Below are 25,006 nucleotides of genomic sequence, written 5' to 3'. Positions count from 1 at the left end.
TGTGTAGGTAGTTTTTGGTCATTTAGAGATGGACTTGAAATATACAAGTATGGATGAAGCTGAAGAATATTCTTGGGAATTAAAACATTTGAGGATGCAACTGACACGATTCAATATTCTGAGAATCAAGCTAGCTTGTAAGAATGAAATTAACTATTCCCTTATTGAGCACTAGAAACAATCTTTAAGCATGTCCATTAGGAAAGTAAATTAACAAGTATTCTGAAATTCCCTCACCATTTCATGATAGTCAGTTGCGCTTGTGAGCTTGGCGACTCTTACACGCTAAAAATATGTGTAATTATATTCTACCAAACCAGTGTTGACGAGTACGCTAAAACAAATGCATATTAATACCTTACATGCTTCTGATCTGACAAATTAAACTAACTGCAAGAAGAGGTCAATATATAGTCTCTCTTGTTTCTTCCTTTTTATGTTATACTTTCAAGGCTTCCATTTATTTATTCTCGACTTAATTCCATTTATTGAGGAATAAAGCGAAGAAAATTAATCTCAGGTTTGCAGTATTTAATAAGAAGACGTCGGAAAAAAGAAAAAAAAACAAGATCAATGACGACTGCACCCGGAGTACAGCTGCACCTTCCCGATGATCACCATGTAATCAATCATTATTCATTCATCACTATGAGGGTGTTTGGCTAAGCTTATAAGCTGGTTAAACTGGCTTATAAGTACTTTTTTGACTTATCTGCGTGTTTGGTAAACATCCAAAGTGCTTATAAGCTAAAATCAGCCACAAGTCAATAAGTTTCTCCATCAACTTATGGCTTTCCTGCTTATAATCAAGTTTAACAAACGAACAACACACACATCATCTCTTTATTATCAGTTTCAGCATGTCTATCCAAACACGTATATGCTTATTTATAAAATCAGTTTCAGCACTTCACGGTTATCAGTTATTTACAATCAACTAATCTAAACAGGCTCTATAACATTAATTAGCACGACAAATGTTCTTTTTTCTATGACTATGCGTATTATTCACAAGAAAAAAGCATTTTCATTTTTGAAAAAAGTTTAACTTGGGATCAAAGCCTTTAAGTTTTCTCCTTAATCAATACATGTCGCGCTACAAGTGAGGCTTGTTCAGTTGGTAAAAGCACCTCTACCCACGATCGTTAGGTCCTAGGTTCGAGTCACGCTGGAGGGAAGTGTGGAAACACTATAGATCATCCTAATTTGGGAGGGGTTTAAAAAGAAGAAAAAAAATACATGGCGCGCAGCTTAAAAATATTGAAGATTCTTGTTGTCAAAGTTCTAACAGGTACTTAAAATTCTCCAGGTGGTGATGGATAATGGTATTGTCCAAGTGACATTATCAGTACCAGATGGCATTGTAACCGGAATCGATTACAATGGCGTTGACAATTTGCTTGAGATTCTAAATAATGAAACAAACAGAGGGTAACTTCCATCAACTAGCCATTTCTTTTTAAGCTTCATCAGGGGAAGCTTCTTAATTAAATTTTTCCTTTTATCTTGAAAATAGATTAAGTCTATTCTCGTCGCGAAAGGAATTCAATGTAACAATTGGTAATTTTTTTCTCTCTAGATACTGGGACGTTGTTTGGAGTCCAGCGGGAACTACAGGGACTACAGGAACATTTGAAAGGTATATAATATAGGAAAGTTTACCTCATATACCAAAGGTATATACCCTCTTTAGTATAAACCAAAATTATTTCTATAACTACTTTTTATATTTTATAATAAAATAAGTATTTATGGTATATACTACCATTGAGGCATGAAATACGTTGTTTATGTTTTTGCTCTCTCTTAGACAACTGGACATACATATTTTTAAGGTGATTGCCGTTATTGTATTCATGAATACATGACACGAATATATGTCAATACATGTGCGTATAACTAGACTGTCATGATTTTAGGTGCTTTTTATTGATGTATTCATGAATACAGCAGCGTGAATATATGTGAATACATGCGCGTACAGCTGGACTGTCCTGGTTTTTAGGCGCTTTTTGCTGCTGTATTCATGAATACAACAGCGGGAATACATCGAATACATTGCCGTAACAACTGAATAGTAAATAGGAAGTAATTATGCATATGGTAGCTATAGGAAGTTAATAGCCACTAAACAATAGTGGTTTTTGAAAACTCCTCTATAATATACCCGGCCCTAGGAGTGACAATTTGAGCCCAAACCTATTTGACCCGCCCAACCCACCAAAAATGGGCCGGTGATTGACCTGCTCATTTGTTGAACTCAGCCCATCTTGACCGGGCCCATGTCAGCCCATCTAAAGTTGGGATGATTTTTAGCCAAAATTGATCAATGAGTAATTTGTTAAAATATCTTTAAAATTTTTCTTATTTGTTTGATATATTATGTATGACCATAACAACAAAAAATAAGTCTTATTCGATAATTAAACAATTAATAAGAAAACAATATACATTAATTAAAGCTTGTAAGAGCAGGGGCAGCTCGACATAATATAGGGCCTAAGGCGAAAATAAAAAGTGAGGCCTTAAATTTTTTTTAATTATTTTTTTACTCTTATAATTTATCGAAATCTAAAGAAGTTATAATAAGATTTTAATTATTATCAATGTCTAACCAATTTGTTTAATCTTTCTTGTGTTATCGTGTTGAACTTTATTGATTTAGATTTGAAAAACCTTTTCAACCGAGGCAACTGATATAAAAATTATTAACGGTAATTGAATTAACACTTTTACCTGATTGAGTTTGCTAAATAGAGTATTCTTTTATTTATACAGTTTCTCTTAAAACTTTTAATTTTAAACATAAGTTGAGACAAATAATATTGTAGTAACTATTTTGTGTAAATCTTCAATCAACTATTTATGTGATGGGATAAGAAACTAACTATATTAGAATATACAAGAAGAAAGAATCCTTGTAAAGAATTGATATGGATACAACGCTACATCTTTGAAATGTTAAAAATCAATGTTATTACATTAACATAATACCTAAAGCACGTTGGCCCATTATAATTTCTGCATATATGACGTTATTGGCTAACCTCTATACGTACGATCATTGTATTATTACATTAGGCAATTGGTTGATCTGCATGTGCTTCCCTATCATGATGGGTGTCCTTTTCTTCAAAATCAACCTATGTATAAAGAAGATCTTTTTTAAGTTTGGTATAGTAATCTTCTCAAGAAATATGTATAGCGAAGATCATATAGTATCAAAATATGTAAGTATTATTTCTGGCAAAAGTTATTGGTATCATCTTCCGTGGAGTGAAAATTAAAAAGTGTTTTGCTATCACCAGAGAATATAACTATCAAAAACTTATTTAGTATCGACATATTTATTTTTATTTGCTAAGACATCTCTTTCCATCATGTATTTTCACAACTTACATTTTCATGACTTAATGATGAAAATATTTTTCTTGCTATTACCGTTGGACTTGGGAGCCAATTTGAAGTTTGTTTCCCATGTTAACTATACGTTGGTCTAGGACTCATTGGCGAGACATCAACAAGACTTGCACCTTGTAAAAATATATACTTGTGGCATGTAATTATGTAATTTCGTTGTCTATGGTTAAAGGTGTTTAAATGTATTTTTATTCATGTCTAACTGGTATGGCTTTAGAACTTTAGCAATAAGGATCAGAGGATACTTGAATGATATTATAATTCCATATAGATTAGGAATAAGTTTTTAAGGGTCTGAGATTATCTCATAGGTGTAGTCTAAAGTTAATTGATCAATTATATTTGATACATACCAAAATAAGAAGCGAAGCAACTTTGTAGGAGTTATTGGGAGTTTGCTCATATTTGACTCATATTATAATTAGAACTAAACTTGTAGTTTAAATAGAAAAAAAATATTGTGTAGTATATTGAATATTATAATTATATTCATTTTTAACATGCTTTATTATATCTAATAAATTTCTAAAACAGGTGATTGAGAAAATATTGTTTTGGTCTATAAATTAACATAATGATATTTACAATAAAATCAAAGCAAAAATTATCAAATACATACGTATCAAGAACCAATAGTAGAATATATTAGAATAACATAATTTAACAATCAAGAATAAAGAATCTACGATAATACTATCTTCGAGTAACTCGTAACTCGAGTCTCTTGCAACCTATCAACATGAAACGTACGTAAAATATAATTTAAAAGACTGGCAAATTATTGCAAACGCTAATGTTCTCATAATTTGAAATTTCAAGAATAATTAGTAGAGACATATAGTTAATTTACCACCAAAGAAGATATGTATTTCCCTAAGAATCTAAAACATGAAGAATAAAATAGATTAGAGGAGCGTACATTAAATGGAATTTAAGATAATAAAATTAGCCTTGGTAAGCTAAATATGAAACCACTACTTTTATGGAATACGTGCCCTATCAAGAAGCAAATACACAATTTATTAAAGTAGCAATCATCATGTGGCATCAATTTCGTATGGAACCTTTTGTATAAAATCATTGACTTCCAGCTTCCTTTAAATACTAAGATAATTTATGGTAGAATCCCACAAGGAATCAAACGTTTGAATAAGAAAGGCTTCAATCCCATTGCGATGGTTACTTGTAAGAGACTTCAGCTATAAGATCGGCGTATATTGTAGTTTAAATCGGAAAAAAATTCTAACGTTAAATAATTTACAATTATATCCTTAAATTATACAAATTTTTAATGTTATAAAAAACGATCAATGTTTAAGGGATATTTTAGTCGTTCAACATATATGTTATATATGGCCATAAGAAAAGAAAAAGTCTTATTTAGTATTATACAATTCATAAGAAAACAACACATATTAATTAAAGTTTGGTAAGAGTTGGGCGGGTTGGGCTATGACCCAAATTTTAGCCCATCTTGGCCCAACCAATCTCAGCCCAAGTAATTTTTGGGCGGATCAATGACCCGCTCATTTATTAACTCAGCCCATTTTGACCCGCCCATTTGACACCCTAAGTTCTTACCTGTGACGTCTCTATGTGCATTTGTCTTCATATACCAAGCTGATTATTCATTTAAAAAGATAAAGATATCTGCTTTTCTATTCCTTAATTAGGCTATTTGATTAATGCAGGCTCATATGCACAACCTATAAGGTCATATTGGAAAGAGATGATCAAATAGAGCTTTCCTTCTCGAGGACTTGGGATGTGTCACTTCAGGACAAGCTCATTCCCCTAAACATAGACAAAAGGTTGGGTTCGTTTTGTTTCCTTCTTTAAATTTTTGTTAGTATTTTTTTACCTAGAAAATAGAAAAGAGATTATACTTGATGACTAACCAGAAGTATGAATTAATGTTCAGGTTTATAATGCTTAAAGGTTCCTCAGGTTTCTATTCTTATGCAATATATGAACATTTAGAGGTATGGCCTGGTTTCAACCTTGACGAGACTAGGATTGCATTCAAGCTCAGAAAAGACAAGTAATACTCACTTTCTCTTCATCCATCTATATTTTATCCAGTTTGTCGGAGTTATAAATCTACTAGTTACCCCATATTTATGAGTACAAAATTATTATAAATCAAATAAATATTATGATTTAAACAATATGCTTGAGTACTAAAATAAAAAATTAAAAAATATAAGTTACTAAAAAGGATGATGTACTGTACTCCCAAACTATACCCGAAGTTGCTACGACACACCTTACCTTGGCAGGAGTCATATTACCCCCCTAAACTTTTTTAAAGTGGAATAAATGTCACCATAAGTGTTGACGTGATGTAGAGAACCAAATACTTGGCAAGCGATGAAATACGCGCTGCCACATGTAATTTCTTATTTTTTTTAATTTTTTTTAAATCTATTTCATTTTCTTCCTTTTTCTTTTCTTTTTAATTCAAAGTGTAATAAAAATAGTATTTTTTATTTAGAAGAATAAATATTTTTGTATGAACTTGAAAAATTATTAGAGGTGTTGAGCATATTCGGACGTCGTTGAAGTTTTAAAGTTGAGATTCAAGTGCTAAACTCATTCTAAATCCTTAGTTGTAGATGGGATTTGAAAATGACAAAAGAATTTCGAATCCACCATTGTTGAACCTTGAAAAGCTTGAAGAACAAAAAAATGGGTTTGTCAAAATTCTTGGTTGTTGGCCAAATTGATCACTGGGGTATGATGATGATGTTGTTTCACAATTGTAGATGAAATTTGAGCTTGATTGGTGCGGATTTAGCTGAGTTTTTGTTGAATTTTGACACCAAAAATTAGATTTGAAACTCTTGAAAATGGGTAATAAAATGGGGATGAAGAGCTTTGAAAATCAGCTTTGGAATTGACACGTGGCCATTTCGTATAAGTTAGAGCGCTTTTTTAAAGTTCTCACGCACTTGAAGGAGTTGTTCTAACGCAGTGCTTCACGTCAACAATAAAGGTGCAAAGAGTTATGGAAAAAAAAAGTTTAGGAAGGTAATAGGACTCCCGCTAAGGTAAAGTATGTCGTAGCAACTTCGGGTATAGTTCGGAGGTAATAGTGCATTATCCCTTGCTAAAAGTAATGAATGTTAATTGTATTTAGGTAGCTACTAAAGGGCGAAATCCCGCTCTACATAAGTTTTCAATGCCTTACTATGATATTTATATTGCCTAAAGTCAGGAGAATCATTACCCTACATATTCTAATAAATACTACTATAAAATTAGATTTTTGACATACAACTGTTAAGTGTTCTTTTTATAGATACTTTAAGAATTTGATGTTAGTTTAAAAGTATAATGATGGTAAAGGGACATTGTATCTAATTAGTGTAGTATTTATTAAAATATGTAGGGTATTGGGAGAATTTTTTCTCTTCCTTGTACTTCGGTTTTTGGCTCTGTTTGCCCCAATATGGAATCTGTTCATCGGCTGCCATTGAGATGGAAATTCAACAATTTTTCAAATCGAAGCAACTAAGATCCTAAAATTACAAACACACAAAATTAGCTACCTTCCACACTTAAATCATCAAGCAAGTGTATCAAAGGCGGGAAACACATATATATATATATATATATATATATATATATATATATATATATATATATATATATATATATATATATATATATATATATATATATACACACACATTATCAACTTTTCAAATAATATTAATGTAGATATTGTTTTATGTTATAAACCATGACTTATGGAGTAGTTATCTTAAATTAGACAATATTACGAACATAAAATCTTGGAATTAAAAAATTGTATATCTATGGGGTCCTTTCATTAGAAGAAAGACAGTCACTCAACCTTCTCTCTGAAGGTGTCATTTTCAAATAGTATAAATATTGTGCACAAATTCGTCAAGCTTAAATTAAATTTCTTTTCCAACTAATAAACCAACTCAAATTAGTTAAAGAAGATGCAATGACATCTGCTTCTTAATATCAGCATGCAACAGAAACTTTAGGATAATTAGCGTAATATAGAGTGATGGAAGTTAGTAGATATATCGTCATGAAAGAATTGGAAAATCTAAATTAAAACTTTTAAGAAAAAGGAGAATATATAGATGATACTCTTAAATTTGACAAGGGAGCAGGCCGAACGTATGAACTTCAAAATAAATGAACAAGCCATGCCACGGGGTAAACTTTACCATACATAGTTTTTTTTTTTTAAAAATAAATCAAATTGCATGGTTTGGAACCATACATAGTTATGCATTAAGCCTTCCTCCACACTTTCTGAATTCCCTCCAATATATTGAGAATAGTGTATCTCTATTATCAAATGTAAAAAATTTGAAATAATTATATGCACACAATATGCATACATATCAATATGTAAAATTTGGAGTACTGTTAATAAGTAATGTTAATCAAGTGATGTTAAACCACCAATCCCCAAGAGCATTGTTCTAATAATAGATAAAGAAACTTCTTATTTTATCATGAAAATATTGATTAATACAAAAAGTTCTGAAATAACCATGTGGAACATGCAATTAACTATACAAAAACCAACAACAACATTATGTGCTTTAAATCTCTCATGGCAAAAGCATGCAAGTTGAAGCAAATGAAACTTACCGTGGTCTCTTTTTTCTTCAAGGACAATCGTATCTCAACCGTATAAAGAATTTGTGAAAATATATTAATATAGTGCCATGATTTGGTTGAGAATACAATGAGTTATTACAATTTTCCAGCTTATAACTCTTCGTGTATGTTATTCTTTATATATTCATGTAAAAAATAGTGCAAGAGACTTAATTAATAAGGAAACGATCGAAGAGACTCCTGTACATGAATGTTATTTATCATAAAATGTCATGAAAAAGCATTTAAGTACCATTGTTTCACTTCTAACTCCCTCGGTTTACTTCTAATGTAATCAAAAAAATTATTTAATTAAAGGTTTATTATTTTTCTTTACGGATTAAATGGTAACTCAAATTTTAAAGGGTATTATTGTAATCTAACTTTGAAGGTAAGAGCTTCCTACTTTTAGTATAATATATGATCTGCTAACGTTTTCTCAATGTTGCATATCCTTTTATAGTTCTCGTACTTACAAATTGATAAAAATAATAGATACGACATATGAAAGACACATTGTCAGTGTCTTATCTATAACTTCATTGCCAGCAATTAAGAAGGATGTTTATTGTCTAATCTTGAACTTCGACCAGGTTTCATTACATGGCAATGACAGATAACAGGCAGAGATACATGCCCTTACCGGATGACAGGTTGCCAGATAGAGGACGACCACTTGCTTATCCAGAAGCAGTCCTGCTTGTCAATCCCGTGGAGCCTGAGTTCAAAGGCGAGGTACCTAATTTCTTCTACCAATTGTTGAAAAATAAAACAACCAAGTGTAACTAAAAGCATGCTTTTTACAACAGCCTAAGGTTTTAGATAAAATGGTTACATGGTATCAGAGCATATATGATCACGAATTCATATCTCAATCTCCCCACCACCCAAAAAAAAGGCAAAAAATATTTCCATGTATTTGGCTCATGAAAAAAAATCCAACTCCTCGTTGTTGGGACAAGAAAAATAATATTCCCGTCCAGAAATAATATCCACGATAAATAACAATAACACAAGAGAGTAACAACGACACCAAATATTTTAACGGGATAAAATACAATACCCCAGCGGAGCAATATTAGCACTATAATATTACAACTTAGTAGTGTCAAGAGACTACTACAACTTCGAAAGAAATAACACTCTTTATTTTAAATACCTTACTACAATATTACTCTCACTCACTATTTATCTCACAGACTACAATCTATGAATTACTCTCTCTAATTCTCTGTTGCTTCTCTCGATTTGGTGTACTTGAGATGAAGCTGAACGCTTCTATTTATAGGAGAAGTCACCGCAGCTCTAACCAATCAAAACATTGATATCTTCAATTTGCAAAATCCATCAGAAAACAAACTTAGCAAATTGGTTTTGCAACTTGCTGTTGCCGCCCACAATTACTTCTCAATTCATCCAATCATAATTTCTTTTTTTTTTATTTCTTTATTTAGGGACCCACAAATCTCTCCCTTAATTTTGATTTTGATTTTTCATTCCAAGTCTTGATCTCTGTCTCTGGAAGTCATCAAGCTTGAGAGGCTTTGTAAAGATATCCGCAGCTTGATCATGAGACTTTACATATTTCAGCTTGACTTCCTTCTTGGCAATGCATTCTCTGATAAAGTGATACCTTGTATCTATATGCTTGCTTCGATCATGATACATTGGATTCTTCGCGAGTGCTTGTGCGGATTTGTTGTCAATACAAATATCTGTAGCTTCAATTTGTGGCAAATTGAGCTCCTTCAATAATCTTCTTAGCCAAATAGCATGACACATACAAGATGTTGCTTCTATATATTCAACTTCACAAGTCGATAAAGTAACAATACATTGTTTCTTTGAACTCCAAGAAATAACAGAATTACCCAAGAAAATACAAAACCAGTCGTGCTTTTTCTATCATCAATATCTCCCGCATAATCACTATCACAATATCCCATAAGGTTGAAATCATTAGAAGAGGAATAAAACAGCCCAAAGTCAATTGTACCTTTTAGGTAGTGAAGAATTCTTCTAGTGACTTTCAAGTGAGTAGAGTTAGGAGCTTCCATAAAGCGGCTTACTACTCCAACTGCAAAGAGTATATCTGGCCTGGTACAAGTCAAGTACCTTAAACTTCCCACAAGACTTTGAAAAATGTGGGATCCACTTTTTCTCCATCAAAATTGGACAACTTTGTCCCACTCTCCATCAGTGTGTTCACGGGGTTGCAATCGAGCATGTTGAACTTCTTCAATATCTCTTTTGTATAGCTTTCTTGAGAGATGAAAATTCCATCCTCCATCTACTTCACTTCTAGGCCCAAGCAGTATGACATGAGCCCTACGTTCATCATCTCGAACTCACGAGACATATCTTTCTTAAAAGCTTCAAACAAACTTGGGTTATTACCCGTGAAAATAAGATCATCAACATAAAGACAAACAAGTAAGATATTTTCATTAGTATGAACTTTAAGGTAAAGAGCATATTCATGGAGACAACGAGTAAATCCATTGTCTTGAAAATATTTGTCGATGCAACTATTCCATGATCGTGGGGCTTGGTTTAATCTATATAAAGATTTCTTCAACGGCAACGCTTTATCTTCATGGTTTTTGACCACAAAGCCCAATGGTTATTCAACATAGACTTCTTCTTCAAGATAGCCATTCAAGAAGGCTGACTTGACGTCTAGTTGATGGATCTTCCACTTCATTTGTGCCGCCAAAGAGATTAGCAAACGAATCGTCTCCATGCGGGCAACAGGTGCATAGACTTCTTCATAGTTAGTGCCTTGCCTTTTCTTGTAGCCTTTAGCCATAAGTTGTGCCTTGTATCTCTCTACATCTCCATCAGCATTCTTCTTTGTCTTGTATATCCATTTCACTCCAATTGCTCGATGACCCTTGGGAATAGTTGTTAACTCCCAAGTGTTGTTCTTCTTTATTGACTCAATATCCTCCTCCATGGCTTGTCTCCACCTTTTGTTTATAATAACTTCATCAAAGTTCATTAGTTCACTGTCAGCAAAGAGACAACATAAAAAATCAAAATTAGTAACTTCTTCTGTGTCCTCATAGAGCTCTTGAATACTCCTTGTCCTTTGCGGTTGTTCATTTGAACTTTCTTGAGAAGAGGGAGATGCAACATTGGTTGGAGAAGGAGGTGGAGTTGTATCCTGCACAGGTTCCATGGTCTCTGGTTCTTCTTCATCACCAAAGTATGGAAGAAAAACATATGAAGTTTCTTCCTGAGCTTCCCAATCCCATGCCAATTCTTCATCAAATTCAACATCGCGACTTACCACCACCTTACTACTGCTTGGGTTGTATAACTTGTAGCCTTTTGAACTCGTATCATAGCCAGTAAACACATGCTTGACACTTCGATCGTCAAGCTTCGCTCTCCCTTGATGTGGCACATGAGCATAGGCTATGCTCCCAAATATTCTCAAGTGCTTGACACTTGGCTTTCTTCCACTTCATGCTTCTTGAAGAGTTTGATCTCTAACATTCCTTGTTGGAGACCTGCTGTTCAAATAAACTGCACAAGAAACAGCTTCGGCCCAAAATTCCTTGGGCATACTTTTAGCTTTCAACATACATCTAGCCATATTAAGAATCGTTCGATTCTTTCTCTCTGCAACACCATTTTGTTGGGGTGAATAAGGTACCGTTAGAGGGCGACGAATTCTATGAGATTGACAGAAGTCATTAAATTCGTTTGAAGTGAATTCGCCTCCTCTATCGAACATTAGAGCTTTAATTTCCTACCCACTTTTTTTCTTCACAAGTACTTTAAAATTTTTAAAAGCAGCAAAAACTTCAGATTTTTGGTTCAAGAAATAAACCCAAGTCTTTATACTAAAGTCATCAATGAATAGCAGAAAGTATTTACTTTTACCAAAGGAAGGTGGATTGATTGGTCCACACACATCAGTATGAACAAGCTGGAGCAGCTTGGTTGATCTTGACATAGTCTCCTTTGGAAAACTCCTCCTTGAATGTTTTTCAAGAAGACATGCTTCACACAACTAATTGGGATGGTTGATTGATGGTATCCCATGCACCATGTTCTTTTCTCCCATTGATTTGAGCGCTTCAAAATTCAAGTGCCCAAATCGCATGTGCCAACACCATGATTCATCTTGCACATTAGCCTTCAAACACTTTGCACCAGTTATCTTAAGATTCAAAGAAAATAATCTATTCTTTATCATATGCACTTTAGCAATTAGAATTCCATTTGATTCTCTAAGCCAAAGATGCATATTTTTCATGTGGATGTCATATTCCTTTTCAAGAAGTTGGCCCAAACTCAAAATATTACTTTTTAATTTTGGGACGTAATAAACATCTTGAATTAACTTGCGGTCAGCATTTTTACAGGAGATCAGAATCGCACATATCCCTTCAATTTGAATCTTTGAGGTATCTCCAAAGGGCACATTACCTCTCACCGTTTTATTGATCTCCACAAATTTCTCTTTGCATCCACACATATGATTGCTTGCTCCATTGTCCAAATACCACGAGCTGCAATCATCTCTGTCTTCTTCCTTGAGTGTCATCAACAATGTTGACTCAACTTCTTCTTTCTTGTCATCAACAAGGTTAGCTTTTTCTTCAACATTGCTACGACATTCCCAAGAGTATTGGCCAAATTTATGACAATTATAACACTCAATTTCTGATTTGTCATACCTTTGTCTATTATTTTCTTAGTAGTAGCCACGTCTTCTTCCTCCTCTTTGTCCACGACCACGACCTCTGAATGTTTGGTGGATTTTAACTTCGTTGTTGAAGTGGTTACCGTTACTTCTTCCTCGTCCATGACCGCCACGGCCTCGTCTCCGTCCATTTCCCTCGATAGCTTTTTTCACCTCCATAATCCTTAAAGGATGCCTGAGTTTTAAGAAGTTGCTCCAATGGCACTTCTTGTCTCCTCTTGATCTTTTTTTTATGGGCCTGTAAAGAACTCTCCAATTGCTCCACTATCATAGAGTCTAAATCTTTACACTCCTCAATAGCACACACCACAAAATCAAATTTAGGTGTTAAAGTGAGAAGGATCTTTTCTACCACATGAATATCTTCTATGTCCTCCCCGTATCTTTTTAGTTGATTCATAACGACCTTCACTTTTGAACAATAATCCGAAATGAATTCGAATTCTTTCATTTTTAAAACTTCAAAATCAGCCCTTAGAGTTTGAAGTTTTACTTTCTCACTTTGTCAACTCCTTGAAGAGAATTTTGTAAAATTTCCCAAGCTTCCTTTGAGGTGGTAGCATCTGCCACCTTTTCAAATATGGCATCATCCAGACATTGGTGGATGAGCGTGAGGGCTTGTTGATCATTCTTCCTTGTCTTTTCCAAGACATCTTTTTCATTTTGAGGCAAAGCTTCCTCATTATTGAGTTTTGCATACCTTCTGTCTGCAATTTCCCACACATCCTGGGAGCCAAGAATGGCTTTCATGCGTAGACTCCATTTCAAATAATTATCTTTTGTGAGACGGGGATACTGAAAAGACAGCGAACCATTATTCGTCATGGCTCTGATACCATGTTGCTGGGATAAAATAATAATATTTCCGCCCAGAAATGATATTTACGATAAATAACAACACAAGAGAGTAACGACACCACATATTTTAACGGGATAAAATACAATACCCCAGCGGAGCAATATTACCACTATAATATTATAACTTATAGCCTGTTTGGCCAAACTTATTTTTGGCCAAAAGTATTATTTTTTTTGGCCAAAAGCACTTTTGGCCTCAATTTGAGGTGTTTGGCCAAGCTTCTGGAAGGAAAAAAAGTGTTTTTGAGGAGAAGCAGAAGCAGTTTTGGAGAAGCAGAAAAAGTAGCTTCTCTCCAAAAGCACTTTTTTGAGAAGCACTTTTGAGAAAAATACACTTAGAAGCAGTTTTTTAAAGCTTGGTCAAACACTAATTGCTGCTCAGAAGTGTTTTTCAAACTAATTAGCCAAACACAAACTGCTTCTCACCAAAAGTACTTTTGAGAAAAGCACTTCTCTAAATAAGCTGATTTTTGCAGCTTGGCCAAACGGGCTATTAGTAGTGTCAAGAGACTACTACAACTTCGAAAGAAATAACACTCTTTATTTTAAACACCTTACTACAATATTACTCTCACTCACTATTTATCTCACAGACTACAATCTGTGAATTACTCTCTCTAATTCTCTGTTGCTTCTCTCGATTTAGTGTACTTGAGATGAAGCTGAACGCTTCTATTTATAGGAGAAGTTACCACACCTCTAACCAATCAAAACATTGATATCTTCAATTTGCAAAATCCATCAAAAAACCAACTTTAGCGAATTGGGTTTGCAACTTGCTGTTGCCGCCCACAATTACTTCTCAATTCATCCAAACATATTTTCTTTTTCTTTTTTTATTTATTTTATTTCTTTATTTAGGGACCCACACTCATGAGGAGGGGGTGTTGAACTATGATATAATTAAGTAATTAAAAATTTGCTTCCGGTTAAGTTTGTTACTTTACTGGTTGCTGAAGAGGCAATACTGTTCTATTTATCAAATTCTTCTTGTGGTTCATTATTAGGGTCTTAATGAGTCCTTTTTTGGGTAATTCTTGATTGATTAATGCTATCAGGTCGATGACAAGTATCAGTACTCATGTGAGGACAAAGATCTCAAGGTCCATGGCTGGATTTGTATGGATCCACCACTTGGGTTCTGGATTATTATTCCCAGTGACGAATTTCGATCTGGGGGACCCCTTAAACAAAACCTCACTTCTCATGTTGGTCCAACTGCTCTTTCTGTAAGTAATTACAAGCCTTAACACATTCGTATACTTGCTCAATTATTTCTTAGGCCCCTAAATTAGCTAAAATAACTATGGTCACAAAACATGCATTGTTTTTTCTTCTTTTCATGATTGTCACCCAATGTGTTATTCTGCAGATGTTTCTCAGTGCCCACTATGCGGGAGAGGATTTGGTTGCAAAGTTTGGAAAAGGAGAGCCATGGAAAAAAGTCTTTGGACCAGTTTTTGTATATCTTAACTATGTCAATGAAGGGGAGGATCCCCTTATTCTCTGGGAGGATGCCAAAGAGCAGGTATTAATTAAGAAAGTTTTATGTACTAACACTGTCAAAGATATCAGGTCACATAAAGGGTAATTACAGATAACTTTGTTTAATATATAAGCATTCATTGTCAAATAATAATAAATGGTTAAGTATAACACTGTAAATTATAATGATGGTCTAACAATTGTATATAACTTAAATCCTTAAGGAAACTAGTATTATGGTACAACGGAGCGATCTTCATTGCTATCTTTGTGATTGTCCTTATTGATATAACTAGACTATCTAATGTTGGGAATGCAAAAATCAGATGCTGGTAGAAGTTCAAAGCTGGCCTTACAGTTTTCCAGCATCTGAGGATTTTCCATCATCATCTCAACGCGGTAATATTAGTGGAAGATTGTTAGTCCAAGACAGGTATTACTTGCTTATTTGTTACTATTACCACATTTTTCTTTTTTCTTTTGGAGGTAGGTGGTGGACTTGGAAGAACAATTATTCTACAGTCATTGGCTCTACTTATATTATTTTTTCAAGCTTAGGTACTTCAAAGATGATAAGATATATGCTTCTGGTGCATATGTTGGCTTGGCTCCACCAGGAGAAGCTGGTTCATGGCAAAGAGAATGCAAGGTGATTCAGGGGAACATAAAAGCTCAATCACTCGAAAACTACGAGTATATTTTGCCTTTTTAACAATTTGAATACTAGTTGATGTTGATCAGGACTATCAATTCTGGACAAAAGCAGATGAGGAAGGCTATTATGTAATCAGTGACATACGAGCAGGCGACTATAACTTGTATGCATTTGTCCCTGGATTCATTGGAGATTACAAAAGTGACACTAAAGTTACAATTACCTCAGGTACTACAATTAGACCATTATTTTCAAGCTTTTCAAGATCGTTACGAGCTAAATATAACATGTTATAAATCAGGTTGCAGCATTGAGATGGATGATCTTGTCTTTGAACCCCCAAGAAATGGACCTACACTTTGGGAAATTGGCATTCCTGACCGCTCTGCACGAGAGTTTTATATTCCTGATCCAGATCCAAAATATATCAACAAACTCTTTGTTAATCATCCTGATAAGTTAGCTTTCTCCTTCATCATTGAAAGTTTAATTTTTATCTTTTTTATTTTGCTGCGCATTAGGTCTTTCGGAAACAACTTCTCTACCTCCCCAGGGTAGGTGTAACGTCTACGTACACACTATCCTCCCCAAATCTCACTTGTGAAATTTTACTGGATTTGTTATTGTTGTTGTTGTTGCTCACTATCATCATCTTCCTCAGGTTTAGACAGTACGGGCTATGGGAGAGATACACTGACTTGTATCCAAATGGTGATATAGTCTTTACAATTGGAGAGAGTGACTATAAAAAAGATTGGTTCTTTGCTCAAGTCACTAGGTAAAGAAAGTATTAAATCATTACTATATTTTACTCTGAAATTATATGTAGACTTCAGGGAAGACCTATATTTGATATCTTCATCAAATTTGAATGTGATTTTTCTTCCCTTTTTTTTGGGTTTTTGGGTATGTTAGGAAAAAGGATGAGAAGACGTATACAGGAACAACATGGCAAATAAAATTCAAACTTGACAGTGTTAATCGAAATGAAACCTATTCACTGAGATTGGCACTTGCATCTGTAGCACAAGCTGAATTACAAGTATAGCATAGTTTTTTCATCATTTTTCAATCATAATTAGATATTGTCGAGTCAACGATAAAGGAAATCATAAAATATAATTTGTAGGTTCGCATCAATGATTCAAGCATGAATACTCCTCTATTCTCAAGTGGATTGATAGGGAAGGATAACGCGATAGCAAGGCATGGAATTCATGGTCTCTACTGGCTGTTCAATGTGAATTTGCAGGGTGACATGCTTGTTGAAGGGGAAAATACCATATATTTGACACAAGCAAGGGCAACTAGTCCTTTTCAAGGGATCATGTATGACTATATTCGTTTGGAAGGACCTCCTTCCCATGACTAAGGCTAATTGTTTGAGATTTCTTTGTATAGATATTCTTTTACTTTATTTTCTTGAAAATATACTATAACTTTGAAAGAGTTTAAGTTACAGAATGACGTACGAATGAATTCTTTATGCATGCATTGACGACCCAAATGTTGGCACATAGTATGTAATTACTGTAACTGTAACGTAATTACTGTAACTGTAACAAACCACAGTCTAACCTATTCTTTCTTTATATCTTTTAACTATTGTGACGCGGTTCAAAGCCAAATCTTTTTAAGTTTTAAGGAATTTTAATTTAAGGAAAATCATAAGTCTTCTTTACTTTACTTAAATTTCATGTCCAGTCAAACTAAGACATATATAAAATGAAAGAGATGAAGTAGTATGACTTGAACTTAACTAATTTCTCTAATAGACCGCGCTAAATTTTACTTTAAAATTATTTTATTTTCTTCTCTTTTGCAGTATATTTCAGATAAGGAAAAAGGTGATTTTATCTTTTGTCCTTGTGGCCAAAATTGCCTACTAAGGAGTCGTCTGGTTTGAAGACAAGTTATGTCGGGATTAGTTATGATGAGATTAGTTATACTGGAATTTAGTTATGTTGGGATTAGTTATCTTGCTATTATTTTTTATTGATTGTTTGGTATGTTGTATTAATCCTGGGATTATAAATTTAACTACTTTATCCTGGAATTACTTATCCTAGGATTACCATTCCACTTTCTGGCAGGTATAAGTTGTTAAGATCGAAGTAATCAGGTGTAATGAGGAAGCTAGTAAAGCAAATCTTGAACAACGATAAATCTGAAAGTAAAAGAGAAATCAAAAGAGACACAAATAATTAACGTGGTTTGATTAATTGACATGCGTCCACGCGTAGAGATGAGCAATCCGCTGTGACGACCCGGTCTGTCGTCTCATGAGTTACCACTCTGTTTTCCCCATTTCTGTTTCTTATTGCTTTGTCTATCGGTTCTATATGTGATCGGGTCGGTTGGCTCGGGTTCGGAAAAGGTTTGGTAAGGTTTGAGACACTTAGTCTCTTTTGAGGAAACTTAAGTTGGAAAAGTCAACCGGATGTTGACTTATGTGTTATAGGGCTCAGATGTGAGTTCCGATGGTTCGGATAGCTTCGGGAGGTGATTTGGGACTTAGGAACGTGATCGTATTGTGTTTCAGAGGTCCGGAGTAGATTTAGGCTTGAATTAGCGAAAATGGATTTTTGGCGATTTCCGGTTGATAGGTGAGATTTTGATATAGGTGTCGGAATGGAATTCTGAGAGTTTCAGTAGTTCCGTTATGTCATTTGGGATGTGTGTCCAAAATTTCAGGTCATTCGGACGTAGTTTGGTATACTTTTTGATCAAAGGTGTAATTCGAAAGATTTTAGAAACTTAAGCTTGAATCCGATGTGTTTTGGTTGATTCGATATTATTTGGGGTATTTTGATGATTGGTACGAGTTTGAATAAGATTATGGGATATGTTTGTGCTTTTGGTTGAGGTCCCGGGGGCCTCGGGATATTTTCGGATGGTTGGAATTTTAGGAAGCTGCAGAATTTTTCTGCTTCTGTTGTTTCCGCACCTGCGGATTGGGAACCGTAGGTGAGACGCCGCAAATGCGGAAGATGGGTCGCAGAAGCGAAAGGGCCTAGGAAAGGTAGGAACCACAGAAGCGGTCAAGGAGCCGCACCTGCGATGCCGCATGTGCAGATTATGCATCGTAGATGCGGAGTTGGGCAGTTTAAGTGAAAACCGCAGAAGCGGTTTAAGGACCGCAAATGCGGTACCACAGAAGTGGTAGAGGGGGCCGCAAATGGGAAATCCCTGGGCCAGAAAGTATAAATTATTTCCTTCGCGATTTTTGAGCTATTCTACCATTTCTAAGACGGCTTGAGAGCTGTTTGGACGATTTTGAAGAAGGATTTCAAGGGAATTTCATTGAGGTAAGGATTTTGGACCTAAAACTCGTTTCTATGGTATTATTTCACGGATTAGGCTTGTAATTAATGGAATTTAAGGATCAAAAGTTTGGGGAAAATTAGGGCTTGGTATTGGAGACCTAGACTTGAGGATTTGAGGGACCATTTGGGTCGGATTTTGGTACTTTGATATGTATGAACTCGTGGGAAGATGAGGAATCTATTGATGTGAATTTTATCGAATTCCGAGACGTGTGCCCGGGGGTCGGGTTTTGGTAATTTCGCGATTTTTGTTGTAAATTGATTATTTTTGCTTGGGCTTCGTTCCCTTAGCATATTTTGATGTCGTGATTCTGATTTGGATAGATTCGACGCGAGTGGAGGCCGATTCGAGGGGCAAAGGCATCACGGGCTAGAATTTGGCCGGATTGAGGTGAGTAATGATTGTAAATGATGTCCTGAGGGTATGAAACCCCGGATTGTACACCGTTGTGCTATATTGAGATGACGCACACACTAGATGACGAGCGTGAGGTCGTGCACTATTGGTGATTGTGACTTAGTCCATCCCGAATGATTGTTTTTACCGCATATTTGACTGAAAACTATTTGCTATCATCATGTTTTGGGTTGAATGTCATATTTGGGTTTCGTGCCAACTATTTGAACCCTTAGGAAATTTTTATTGATATTTCCTCACTATTTGACTTTATACTTGAACTCAATCATGCTATATTCTATTGTTTTCATAACTCAGCCATGTTTACTCTGTTTTAACACTTAAATGATATTTTTAAATAATATTCTGGGCTGAGCATCGTGTTTTACTATTGCCCGTGGCTTGTAAGATTCTGACTGAGTAAGGCCGAGAGCCTATGTTGTGAGGAAACACTGATTATGATTATGAGGCTGAGGGCCTGAGATTTGTACGCCACAAGGTGGCTTGTTGATATAAGGCAGAGAGCCTAGTGATGATGCCACGAGATGGCTTGATATTGCGCTTGGGCCACAAGGGGCCCCTCTGGGAGTCTGCACACCCCTAGTGAGCGCGGGTACCCATTGTGATATGAGATATAGCCCGAGGGGCTGGTATTGTTCTAAGATATTGCCCGATGGACGAATTTGTTAATATTATGCCCGAGGGGAGAACCTTTATGTGTTTATCTTTCTTATTACCTGTCATTTTCCTGCTTAATTGTCGAAAATGCATTTCATGAAGTTTAACTGAACTTAAATGATTTTTACATATCTTTACTAATTCATTGTGTATTGGCTTTTACTGCTTCATTGTAGCCTGTAATGTGCCTTACGTGATTTCTTGCTTTCAGTCGTGATTTATGATTATTACTCACTGAGTTAGAGTACTCACTTTATTCCCTGTACCCCGTGTGCAAATTTAGGCGTTGCTGATCCTGCTAGCGAGAGTTGAGAGCTCCCGGCAGACTTCGGAGTTCACAAGGTAGCTGTTTGGCGTCCGCAATCCTATTTTTCTCCCCCTTTATCTCATTTCTTCTTCTTTCTCAGTTATTTTGTAATAACTTGGTAGACATTTCAGACTTGTAGTGTATCGATAGACGCTCATAACTAGCGACACCCCGGTATCGGGCTATGTTGGGTTTATTGTCCGCAAACTGTATTATTAACTGCTCACTTTTGGATTATTTATGTCGTTTTAGACTTAGTTCTTACTGTTTAATTGCTTAAAAAACTGAAATGGAAAGTGTCGGCTGACCTTGTCTTCACGAGAGGTGCCATCATGACCGGTCCAGATTTAGGGTCGTGACATCCACTATATCAAAGAGAGTACAAAATATCGAGAGAACAATCTCACAAAGAGGCACACACAAGTGATAACATAACACTTGTCTCACAAATTCTCCCTCTAAATAAGACTCTTAAACCCCTTAAGGACTATGTTATGGATGCTACTAAATGAGAAGAAAGGATCCATAAATTATAAAAATTCAAAACTTTTTCCTCCAAAAAAAAGGACTAGCCAAATATGGAAGAATTATATTTTCTTTTCGTGAAAGGTAAAATCAATTATGGTAAATGTATTGCCATAGGAAAATCAAATATGGTAAGAAAACAGGACAAACACCTAACAATTTTCCACCTTAGCCTGAATTTTCTAACAAAATAAACTTGATCCACCATCTTCACATAACATTTAACATGTCGTATCTCCAAATCTCCACCACAAAGTTTGTCTCAACGTGATAAGCACACAAGTCAAATTTCTCAGACGAAAATCATGATAACCGTCGAACAGGTTACGACTAGAACTAAACATACCTAAACGAACCTGTCTTGAACCTTGCTCTGATACTACTTGTTAAGATCAAAATAATTAGGTGTCATGTGGAAGCTAGTAAAGCAAACCTTGAACGATGATAAATCAGATAACAAAAGAGATATAAATATTTAACGTGGTTCGGTTAATTAACCTACGTCCATATATAGGCGGAGATGAGCAATCCACTATATAAAAGAGAGTACAAAATATCGAGAGAATAACCTGACAAAGAGGCACACACAAGTGACAGATAACACTTGTCTCACAAATTTTTCCCCTAAATAAGGCTCTCAAACCTCTTAAGGACTACATTGTGGATGCTACTAAATGAGAAGAAAGGATCCTCAATTATATAAGTCCAAAACTTTTTTTCTAAGAAAAAGGACTAGCCAAACATGGAAGAGTTATATTTTTCTTTTCCTAATAGGTAAAATCAATTATGGTAAATGGATCATCCTTCCTTCAAGAGAGGGAAAAAACAAATATAGTAAGAAAATCAGGACAAACACCTAACACAAATTATCACGATACTATTTTTAATCTTGGGATAACTTATTCCGAGATTAGTAACCAAACAAGGGATAAGACAATACTAAATTTTTATTCCATGATTATTTTTGCTTATTCATCGTACAAGCTATAGTAACCAAGTATAGCGGGATGAGAGTCCGCGAACTGAAAGCTCGAGGGGAAAAGAAAAAATTTAAACGAAAAAGGGCCAAAACTGTCCCACAAGTATCAGAATTGGTACAAAAATGACCTATGTCCACCAATTTGAATAAAAATGCCCCTACCGTTATTTTTTTGGCTCAACATTACCCTTATTACTAATAGATTGGCTCAACATTACCCTTATTACTAATAGAATTAATATCCACTTGTCACCGTTCCATTGGCCTAACTTGAACTTCAACCAAAATATAATTAAACTCACATGTAATCAATCTGAATATTGACCCGCTTCAATTTTAAAATACCTCTCTCTCTCTCTCTCTCTCTCTCTCTCTCTCTCTCTCTCTCTCTCTCTCTCTCTCTCTCTACCTTACAACCTTTTTTCTATCTCATGGCCTTCTATGTTTTCTCCGAAAATAGCAATAAATACAGCAGTCCATCTTACTGCTGTATTGGGGCAACAACCCATAGATAGATAGAGAGAGAGAGTTATGTTTTAAAATTGGGGTAGGTCAATATCCGTGCAGGTTACAATTGTGTTTAATTATAATTTGGCTTAGGGTTTAAGTTAGGCTAATGAGACGGTGACACGTGGATATTAATTTTAAAAAAAATTCCAGAATTTTCTATTAGTAACAAGGGTAATGTTGAGCCAAAAAATAACAGTAGGGATATTTGTATTTAAATAGGTGGACGAATGGCATTTTTGTACCAATTCTCTACTTCAGGGACAGTTCTAGCCATTTTCCATATAATACTTTTTCATGAAAAATATTTATTAAAATTAATATTAATAAAATATATATCTCTGCCCCTGTACTGTTCAAAGAGAATTATTGCACTTTATTTGCTCCGCCGATATTGCTGTCAAAGTGAAAAAAGTTGATCTTCCCAATTTCATTCAAATCTAGATAATAGTTGGTTGAAGTTAAAAAGACAGAGTAATTAAAAGTTGGACATTAAACTTTAGTTTTATTTGGATAATACAAAAAGTTTGAAAGTTTGTAAATTTGTGATTTTAATTGAAATACTCCTCAAACTTTTTGCGTAAAATGATTGTTTAAGCAGCGTTCCAAAAAAAAAAAAAAAGGAAGATTATCCAAACCAGCTTTTAAAATTTTAACTCCGCTTTTGGATGTTGAAAACAAAAAACTCAGGTTATACCTGTCTCTAGCTTGATGTTTCATCACATTGACTGCTCCCTCGGTTAATCTCTCAAGTATAGTTATTAGTTATTACTCCCTCCGTTTGTTGTCGACTATTGACTTTGCAGGAAAAATAAATGACCAGATCGAGGGAGTAATACTTTTCAAACATAGCTTTAAAATATTATATAATAATAAGTCTCTATCTATTTGGGATCAGTAGTCTGAACTAGACACGAACTCAAGATTCTCCTTGTGAATTTGAATTATTTGAGGATGCAACTGAGACGATTCAATATTCTGAGAATCAAGCTACTAGCTTGGAATTAAGTTTTTCCTTATTGAGTAATTGTTCAAAAAATCTGAGTCTTTGGTCAAAGCTAAAAAGAAATTTGGGTTACTGATAATCAGGAGACGAAAATAAAATGTTTTTGAGAATGATGGTAAAACAATAAATAGTTTTGGATTTCAGTAAGATCTCAATAGTATTTCGTGTCTCTACAGATGTTGAGTCCTTCTCCTTTTATAGTTGATTCTAGGAGAAGATGTAATGTCTTTGTCTTAATGAGGCAATTATGATCAATAAATGGCATTAAAAGAAACGTTACACAATCATTTCTATTTAATTCAAATATTCTAACGTATTTGATATTTAATGTTGTATTTAGACACTTTTACGTCATTAGATTCGTATCTTCAACTTCTTCCGGAAAACAAAAATTAGAAAACTAAGTAAAGAATTATAAAAATATTAAAACAAAAGACTTGTAATGAAATATTCTAGTTGTTCGAGAGATGGTTGTTCATTTTCTTGAATTGCTAAATTCTCATAAATTTTACGAACAAGTCCCTTTGCACCTCTTAGTTAAAGATGAGTTAAGTAGAGTAGAAATTAAATAAACTTCTGGAATAGGGAAAAAATACTTTTTAAATTTTGAAATCATTTCATTAATGGCCGGTGCATAAGTTGGATTTGTTTTATACTTACCAAATACAACAGAAAATTCCACAAATATACCATAATATTTGTATAACAGTAGGATAGTATATACCAAAAAATTATTTTGTAGCATAATAAAAAAAATTCTAAAAATTTAGTAAGCTCTTTGATCTCATCCCAATCAGAATCAACAATTTAATCAGCGGGGATACCATTATGCATATTAAATACCTTTTGGATAGGCACCCGATAATTATAAGCAACTTTAAGCATTTCATAAGTAGAATTCCACCTAGTACAAACATCTTTTGGAACTTTTCTAAGTGGAAGGTTAGCACTAGAACAATGTTGAGCAAATTCACGAATTCTACTTTGTTTATGAGTACGAAAAATATAGCCACAAGCATGTTGTATTTTACTACAAGCATCAGAAAATAAATTAAGCCACAGACATCCATCATTTTTGCTAAGTTATCTTGATCTCTATCTTTGTTATAGGGGCGTATAACATGACCAAAAGCATGGTCAAGTTGTTGTTGAATTTGATTAGAACCAGATCCACTAGGAGTGTCAGTACTGATGGTAGGATCTATAATTTTTCCGGCTTCTATGTTAGCTATCCATAAAGATTTGTGATCCCTTATTAAGTGTCTACTTAAACCCCCCGTCCAACCACTTGTTGTGTGTGCAAATACTTGCTTACAATTTTCACATATAGCACGATGATTGACTTTATCATGTTTAAAAAATTTCCATACAAGTGATGTTTTGGGACGTTCAACGTTAGGCTTACCCCTTACAGGGGGTATAGCTCCAGATTTTCCACCCTCGGGAGTTGTGATGGCGCATACTAATACGAGCTAGGCAAGCCAATTATTTGCACA

General features: G+C 34.6%; 1 protein-coding gene across 2 annotated transcripts; it reads left to right on the top strand.

Annotated features, from left to right (window-relative positions):
- The first annotated feature begins 518 nt into the window (after nt 1-518).
- LOC107811054 (uncharacterized) lies at nt 519-17,323 on the top strand. 2 transcript variants are annotated; one of them, XM_075232704.1, is made up of 15 exons: nt 519-621; nt 1,310-1,431; nt 1,580-1,639; nt 5,112-5,231; nt 5,342-5,461; nt 8,664-8,805; nt 14,704-14,874; nt 15,018-15,173; nt 15,457-15,563; nt 15,689-15,779; nt 15,872-16,013; nt 16,087-16,243; nt 16,447-16,563; nt 16,701-16,827; nt 16,915-17,323. In XM_075232704.1, exons 1-15 carry the CDS (start codon nt 574-576, stop codon nt 17,155-17,157), a joined length of 1,923 nt encoding a protein of 640 aa, XP_075088805.1. In that variant the 5' UTR covers nt 519-573; the 3' UTR covers nt 17,158-17,323. The 2 variants fall into 2 exon arrangements, 1 of the variants encoding a protein (XP_075088805.1); XR_012699972.1 differs by lacking the exon at nt 16,701-16,827 and having other exon boundaries at nt 16,087-16,563; nt 16,915-16,939.
- Nucleotides 17,324-25,006: the final 7,683 nt, after the last annotated feature.

Source organism: Nicotiana tabacum, chromosome 16 (genome assembly GCF_000715075.1).
Source record: "Nicotiana tabacum cultivar K326 chromosome 16, ASM71507v2, whole genome shotgun sequence".
In the NCBI taxonomy this organism is placed as follows: domain Eukaryota; kingdom Viridiplantae; phylum Streptophyta; class Magnoliopsida; order Solanales; family Solanaceae; genus Nicotiana; species Nicotiana tabacum.
This window is presented reverse-complemented; position numbering and strand designations above follow the sequence as displayed.